This window comes from Cygnus atratus, chromosome 2 (genome assembly GCF_013377495.2).
Source record: "Cygnus atratus isolate AKBS03 ecotype Queensland, Australia chromosome 2, CAtr_DNAZoo_HiC_assembly, whole genome shotgun sequence".
NCBI lineage: Eukaryota > Metazoa > Chordata > Aves > Anseriformes > Anatidae > Cygnus > Cygnus atratus.
This window is the reverse complement of record NC_066363.1, coordinates 20,728,751-20,737,500: the sequence shown is the minus strand read 5'-3', so window position 1 is coordinate 20,737,500 and position 8,750 is coordinate 20,728,751. Positions and strand designations below refer to the sequence as shown.

The window sequence follows — 8,750 nt, the reverse complement described above, 5'->3', positions numbered from 1 at the left end:
AAATGGTCAGTTGCATGGATGATTTTTTGTTGACTAGAGATGAAATTTGTGAGTAATTGAAGAAATTGCTTTAGCTAGGATTCTGAAATATTATGTAACTGGTCAAATAGCAAAAGATGAGGACAGTTATATTCAGTTGAGGTAAATTATTATCTATGTTTTGCATAAATGATAATCCTATAGTGCATTAGGGATTTGTTGTTGTTATTATTAGTATTTAAGATAGTGTTGTATTTTCAGACAAAGATAAAAGTGAAATTATTTTTTTCTTACTAGTTCATATTTATAAGAAAATGTTTCAGACTTCTCTTCCACCCGTGTGATCTTGTGAAAAATAGAAAAAAAAAAGAAATCTTTCACCTGATTTCAGCCTCAAATTTAAGAGGCAGCTGTCTGTACTGTTTTGGGCCATGTGTAGACTACATGGATGTTGACTCCTTGGCCTCATTACTGAGGCTTCTGACCAGCTGCCAATTAAATAAAGTTACTTTTAAGTGGCTGAACTTTATCAGACCCTAGAAGAGGTTCAAGTTTTGTTTATATTTTAGGAGAAAGCTTTTGTCATTTCTTACACTGTCAGACCAAATGATCTATTCAGTTTCCCAACTTATCTTCAAAGTACTTTCCTTTCCAGCAATAATAGTAAGTCAAAGCACAGTCAAAAAGCACAGTCAAAAGTCTCTTGAAGGCTCTGGCAAAATTCCAGCTTATTTCAGCAAGTTTAGTCTTGCTTGATAATCATTATAATGAAGTTATGGATGCATAGTAGAGAAATATATGCAGCTTAAACCTTTGGACCAGTATAATTGACTTAACCTTAATTTATGTGGGCAGTTTGCTAACCACATTGACTGTTTTGACGTTCAAGACTAGAAAATCAGTGAAGAGCATTCATGTTGTGGCATATAAATATCAATCAAAATTATGACAGCCTTCTATTTTTCTAGGCATTAAATACAATTCAAGGAGAAATGTAGATAATTATCTATGTTTGCATATTGGATAATAAATTACCTGTGAATTCTTCTGGAAATATGTTGAAGTAAACTAACTGCGGGTATGATTTAGCTCAAAGTAAACACTTCTACATTTATGTTTTGCCTGTTTGTGTCTGCATGGAGGATGTGTCTCTCTAGTGCTCTGTACTTTTAATTGGATGGGGTTTTGTTCCATAAATATAGGCATTTTTTATATTTTTCAGCACTACAGGGATCTCACCTGGCTTTAAAGTATTCCTCCAAGAAGAGGCTAGTTTTCTGCAGATGTCTTGGGTGCCTTATGGAGGGCATGAATTGGCCTACAAAACTAGAGCTAGGCAATTTGCCCTAAAATAGATGGCTATATTAAATTACCTTTATTTTTTATACTTACAGCAGTGTTGGTTACACTAAGAGCACAGATATCTACCTTGTATATATTCAGTTTTATCTTGCCCCACAATTATATTATAGGGCACTAAAAATACTCTGTTTAATAAAACACATGGGTGGTTTTCTCCCTATTGAGACTTCTTTTTTTTTTAAGGTAATTGTATACTAGTTTGTAATGTATGTAACCGATTAACTTTCTGAAAAAAAAAAGTCTTTTCATGTGTTTGCAAATATCCTTCAGGTACCTCTATTGGGCATTGTGATTTTGAGTTTGATATTTGTGGATGGAAGCAAGATGAAAATGATGATTTTGACTGGAGCCTCAGAACGAGCAGTGCTACAAAATTGGGCACTGGACCAGCTGCTGATCATACATTGCAAGAGCCATCTGGTCATTATATTTTTATAAAGAGTTCATTTCTTCAGCTGCCAGGACAGAAAGCCAGGATTGTTAGCCCTGTGCTAAGCAGAAGGAATAAAAACTGCAAGGTACGTGGGGTGCGATACTAGCAGGAATGCAGAATTTGATTTCTAGATTACACCAAGATAATATTCCTAAAAGGAGATATTTCTTGATAAAAACAAACATATTGTGGAAGAAGCAAACTATTTCCACCTTGGAATCATGAAAAAGCATGAATCTCATTGCTAGTTATGGGAGAAGAATGATTTCTGTACATAAGTACTTCGAAGGAGATTGAAATGAAGTCAGCAGTGAAAGCAATATGTAATTTAGAATATGCCTTATGCAACTCCAGCCCTAATTAGCCTACAACTATGTATGTGCTTTAATGGAGAAAATGTGTACGAATACAGTAACAAGTTGCTTTGAAAGAATACAGCTTCAAAAGGAACACTGCATGACAGAAGCTGTCATTGACTCTTCTCTAAAAACCGAAGAAAAATAAACTTTTATTTTCTAAGGCATTACAACATATTGTTGTGATTTGATCCTGATAATTTCTTTGCAAATCTGGATTAAAAGGTTTTCTAGTTGTGATATATATTTTACAGTCTGTACTAAAATGGTAATTTGTAGTTTCATAATACAGCTTTCAAAACACATCTCTGAGACGCTGATATATGTTGAAAATTCAGGGAATTTTCCAGAAAGTTGAACTATGTGCTACTTTGAAATGGTATTTTTCCCCTGTGTATGCATCTATTGTTTTCAAATCGTCTTCAAATGTCAAAGCAAAGACGAGTGGTATCTGAATTTCTAACATCTATATATTATTTAAATGGAGAGGATTATTGTGCATAAATGCAGCTACTATGGGAGGAAATATAGGGGTTTTAGCCTTCAGAAAATCACTCACCCAAAATTTAGAAAGACATACGAAAATTAGAGGAGCAGAGAATGGCTTAACATTTTTAGGATAAATTTGGGAATGGATGTCCTGAATTAAAGGACTGATCTGGAGTAGAGAAAAGAAGAAAAAAAAAAAAAAACGAACAGAAAAAAATAGTTAAGAGAAAAGGGAGGGGGAGGTGTTAACATATAATTTAACCATTTTATTTGAGATTAAGGAAATAATTTTTCTATTAGTTAAGATTCTGGACTTTCTCCTAACAAATAAGACAATCCTTCCTTTCTGTGAATGATTAGAGTTGAAAGGAACTGTGAACGAATGAATAGTGGTCTAAGCATTATGCCACACTCGAATCTAAGGTAAAGAATTTTGGAACTACTGTGATGGAAAACAACATTCAACCTACTCTTTTGCTAATTGTTTTGCTATTCACACATGAAGATCTTTCTAACTTGGCAGCAGAAGTATTTATGTGTTTATTGGCTCTTTACCTTTACCCAATTACACTTGTTCAACAGCTTTTTAATGGTCTTAGCATAAAATAACCACTTTGTTCTCCAGCATCTGGAGCATCTCTACTCCTGATGCCACAAATGGAATTCTTACTCTATTAGTTTATGAGTGATGCTAGTCTTGTATCTCTGTGCATGCCTGAGAAATATCAATGTCCTTTATATTTATAGATGTAAAATTTCATTTAGTTTTTGCCTGTAAAACAGGATATGTAATCATTTTATATTAGAATTTTGTCCTTAGTAGTCCCATTTTGCAAGTTCACATTCATATCTACTGTACCTTGCCTTAGTAACTAGCTCTCTCAAGAGGAAAATCTAGATAAAGAGGAATTATTTAAAAAAAAAAAAAAAAAAAAAAAAACCTTCAAGCTGAACTGGTTATATGATCACATCACCACGCTCACTGAATGAGGGCTATCTTAGCTTGATATAGTCCTAAAGTGTTTTACAATTGATGACACCTCTGTTAAAAATTACCAATCATCTGCATCTATGTCCATTTATCTCACTTTTAGTCTCATTTACAAGGAAAATCAAAACCTGTAAAGAGTTTTTTCTGAAACTTAGAATTATGATTGTTTTGAGATTTCTGATCAGTTAATTTCGCTGAAATTCTTCTAGTTGTTTGATAATTCCCAAACACCTTTATCGATAAGAAAGTAATGAAGTTTTAAAGATAAATGGGATGATTTTATGATCCAAACAAAACATGAATAATGTCAGTAGCAAAAATTTATCTAGCCGTTAAAAAATGTCTTCAAATTTGGGTCTCATATTTACTAAGTTCATTTTCTAAATTGGCTAAAATGTATTTATAAATTTTAGACAAATTCTGCTCATCTGAGCTTGTATATGTTTGCTTCTTTCTTTAGTTTTGTATTTGAAAACATCCCTTTCTTGACCTTATCTATTTTTATGGTTAAAACAAACAAACAAACAAAAAAAATCCACTATTTAACTTCTATCTGTGAACAGTAAAACATATATACAAAACAAAGTGGAAGAGCTGAGGATGACAGGATTGTGTCTGAATATTCATAATGTATCACACACTAAATATAATGAAGTGCTCGAAACATAACTGTCAGAAACAGTTACCTTTGTCATGCCAAAAAACATCTACAAAAAACATTGTGTCTATGTACTTTCTACAGACAAAACTTCTACATCCATGGTGAAGCCTGAAAATGTAACTAAATAATGACATTTCAGTAGTTTTTTTTGTCTGTTTTTGTTTTTTGATTTTGTTTTTTAAGTTCTGACAAGTTCTGAAGCTTTGATTTACGCAGCTAACCAAGGGAAGTGAAATTTCTTGTAACGGAAAATGTATGTAATGAACAACTGTTCCAAGCAACAGCTTCACCCCAGCAGATTAGATGGTCCCAAAAGTATTTTGCTCCTTTCTGTGAGTTAGTAGAGAAGGAAATGCTACATCATATATTATTTCAGACTTAGTTTGGAATCTTAGGCCGATTCAAGTCAATGGAAGATGAACTTTTACATCATTGGGACAACAAGAGTTTTGTGCCAATAAAACAAATATATATAAGCAAACATAAAGGGAAGTACATGGGAGGAAAAAAAATATATTTATATTTTTATACAAACCAAGCTTGAAAAAGAATAGAAAGCCAGGGAAAATTGTCCAAGTAGAAAGAAAATGAGCATATGCCAAAACAAATCTGAGACAGAAAAGGGAAAATTCAGTGTCAAGTTGTCAGTGACACATAATTTTACTACTTGGAAATGGAACCTATAAAAAAACCACCAAGCCTATATATACTGGAGTTGAATAAGAAAATAACTATGTTGAAAATGTTGCAGGAAAGTTTAAATACCTTATTTGGATTAATATTCACTGCAGGGCATTGTGGAAGTACTAGCCTGCGAGCTGCTCCTTCGAACCAGCCTTGAAGCAGCATTGTTGGAGACTATAACACCAAAAGAGATGGAGTTGGAAAAAAGTCTTAATTTTAATTGCATTAAGTAAGCAAATGCAGGTGGTATACACTGAGAATTCTGAGATAATTCAAGAATGAAGCCAAGAAGTTTTAATAAGATATCTGAAAAATGTCAATAACATATATGAAAGATGTCAAAAAAATCAGTTCTTTAAAAGGGCGCATGATAGAAAGAATATGGTGTGGGGAGGGCTGTTTGTATTTGTGAGTATTTCCTGAATTTTCTTGCTTCTGATATTTAGTTAGAAACAAAAACAGTATTTATTTAAAAACAAATACATAAATCAAAAATGTGTGAAAAAATCTTCAGGATAGACTTGAAAAGATTAAGTAGCCAAGATAAATGACCACATCTAGAGAACCTTGGAGAACGAAGGCTAGAGAGCTAGCCTGCATTCTGATGCAAGGGAAATTCTGTATAGGAATTAGTATTGGGCATAGCTCAAGCTTGACTCAAGAGTAAGTCATATATGTGCAGTCCCAGTCCTGAAAGGACTTGTATACATGCTTAAAATCGTGTGTATAACTGTTTGCAATAGTGACTTTACCACTATATATGATACTTCAAAATGATGTGACATGACAGAATACCAGTATGTTATTTCCAAATACCAAATGATTCAGTGTAATTTAGAACAAGTTGATGAAAATAGATATAGAAAATAGAAGCTGGGAGTTGGCATCTTCTTACAGATAACTAGTGGTAGGACAAGAGGGAATGGCTTCAAGTTGCACCAGGAGAGTGTGTGTGTGTATATCATGGCGAGGGAAAGAAGAATTCAATGATCATAAAAGAAAAACATACATAGTATAGTTTGGTAGCTTTGAAAAGAACTGTAGCCAATCAGAAGCAGAGTGGTGTGCAGTTCTATGGAAATATCAGCTCAAAATTTAATGTCAGAAAATCAAACAAAATTTAGCTGTAGTAAAAAGGAATCGAGATTAGTCTTAAAAATGTGAAAAGTATTGTATAATTTAATGATATACTGAATGCACAAACTTAATTTACAAAAAGAATTTTAAAAGAAATAGAGTAGTTGTAGGACAGGAAAACAGCAGGTAAATAGGAATAGTTCCATGCAAGAAACCTGATTAATAAAAATTATATTGGACTACTTCATTGCACAGAAGATATTCTGAAAGTGACCATAATAAAATTTTCATAAGAATTGTAACACAAAGCTGTTGACAGCTTTACTAATCAACTGCAGAGAAAATCAAATAAATAAAATTATTATTATTATTATTTTAAGTATATGTTTTGCAAAAGACTGCAGAAGCTTATGAAATCCTGTAGCACTAGGTAATACAGAGTGTTGACTCAACGCTTACATGGGTATCATAATATTTGCTATTATGTTTTTTATAGCTATAATAAATAAGATGGAGTTTTCATTCTTTAGGGTTTGTGCTATGCATTAGACTAGGAAAAAATTGAGCTATAGGTGTGTTCTTGCATAATGTAGCATGAATTGCCTTCATTCAGGGTCTTACATCATTCTTGGAAATATTCCTTATTTGCCAGAAACAATGTTGAACTAGCCTAAGTATTAATATAATCAAATACAACTGTTACTTTGCACTTGAATTGAAAATAGCAGAGAGAAGTCAGTGTTTTTATTTCTATGTTCTGTATGTACTTGATCTTACTTTAGGACTTACTAATTTGTTTTTCCCATTTTTACTGAAATTCACAGTTTTGTGATCCAAGGATTACTTACTTTTTATTTTATTTTGCATTTATGCAGCCCGTTTTGCTCCCATAATAGATTATATAATATTATTTTCTAATTATACACTCTGTAATCTATCACAAACACTATTAACACCAGAAAACTGAAGTTATTTCCAAAATTGTAAACAGCTCTATTCCTCTATTTTTTTTTTATTTTTTATTTTTACCAAGTGTTCTCTTTCTTTTGCATTTACACATGGAAGTTATTTAAAAGAGATGCAAGATCAGCTGTCACAGTATCGTAATGCCGATTTCCAAGCTTGATTTATGGAATAATTAAAAATTTTTCACTAGTAAGTCATTTTCGTGTGTGTTTTAATTAAATTGTCTTTGAATTAGTAAAACACAGAGCTAGTCTGAATGCTGCTAATGCTGCTCCATTTAAAAATTAGGGTAAATACTGTAGCAGAATATGTCTGAACTCACCAATTGTATACTTGAGGCTATTGCTCTTGTTTACAGATACTTTTCTATTACCATATGTATGGAGCTCACATTGGATCATTGATTGTCTACCAGAGGACTATGTCAAAACATGAAAGAATCCTCCTTAGTCTTACTGGAAACCAGGGAAATTTCTGGCAGAGCCAGGCACTGAACCTGATTGGAGATGGAGAGGAAGATTTCCAAGTCATCTTTGAAGGGATAGCTGGAAAAGGTCCCAAAGATGGTGTAGCACTTGATGACATCACGTTATCTAAGGAGTGTTTACCATTCCAGGAGTTTTTACCAGCAGAACCCACAACACTGCCTCCAACAGGTATGTTCTTGCTAGAGATAAAACCGTGCATGAATGTAGGTCTCTAAATTCTGAAAGAATACATAGCAGTATTGTTTTCATTTCTTTGTCTCTCCTTCAAAATAAAAATAGAACGCATCTCTGGCTAATGGCAAGTTGAAACCAACGTGCTTTTAAGTAGCTCTTTGAAATGTTGATGAAGTTATTTTCATGAAATAACTTTTGTGGTATTAAGTTAATTCTTATGAATCTGTAGGACATATGTTCTGCCAAGTATGTTTAGACAATATCCTGCTAATTCAGTGGGATTTATTTGTCAGTATTTACTTGTAAAATTTAGTTATTGTAAAATAAAGAACTAAGAGTAGGACAGAGCCAACACACCCATCTTGTAATAAGGTCAGCAGTAAGTACATAGGAATGGCTCTAAGGCTTTTTGGTTAGTGGGAATCTGTACTGAGAGCTGGCACCATATGTATCTTGTTCCCTTGTGATATGGTATCAGCATAGGAGCTATTATTTGCATTATCCTCACTTACTGCACAAAGGAAATAAGACTCATAAAAAACCCAAATTATAAAGTTCTGATGGGCACAGATCCCACTATCCTCAAAGTAATAGCTGCTCCTAATAGCACTTATGATATTCATTAACAATATGTCCTTGGATGGTAAAGGAGAAACTCTTTCTGACAGAACAGAACAAATCTCCCTCCTTCCACATCTACCCTTGCTGAAATTTAAACTCCCAAAGTGGAATTTGGGAGATTTCCTGGGCCTACTACAAATTTCCTGCATAGCTGTGGCAAGCCATTTTATTTAGCTTCTCTGTCTTTCTGATGAATAAAACAAAGCTAATATTTCCCAATGTCAATGAGTATTGGGAGAATGGATCATTAATTTATGTGAGCTGCTTTGCTTTGTTACTGCTGCTAATGAGTAGCCTTCCCCTTTAGGATGTCATTAAGCACTGCTCAGGCACTGGAATATACCACTGATGAGACTACATCAAACCTAAAAAATTATACTGTGCTTTGTCTATTAGATAAGCAGGAAAGATATGGGTAATGGTTTCCAGACATATGCTGAAAAATTACCAAATCCTTACAGTATACACT

At 33.3% G+C, this 8,750-nt stretch overlaps 1 protein-coding gene across 1 annotated transcript in view; it reads left to right on the top strand.

Annotated features, from left to right (window-relative positions):
- Positions 1-8,750, top strand: part of MALRD1 (MAM and LDL receptor class A domain containing 1) — a 268,212-nt gene that overhangs the window by 102,927 nt on the left and 156,535 nt on the right. Inside the window, exons 24-25 of the mRNA XM_035545162.1 lie at positions 1,612-1,859; positions 7,357-7,654. Of these exons, the coding sequence (XP_035401055.1) occupies positions 1,612-1,859; positions 7,357-7,654 (546 nt within the window). The remainder of the gene's footprint in view (positions 1-1,611; positions 1,860-7,356; positions 7,655-8,750) is intronic.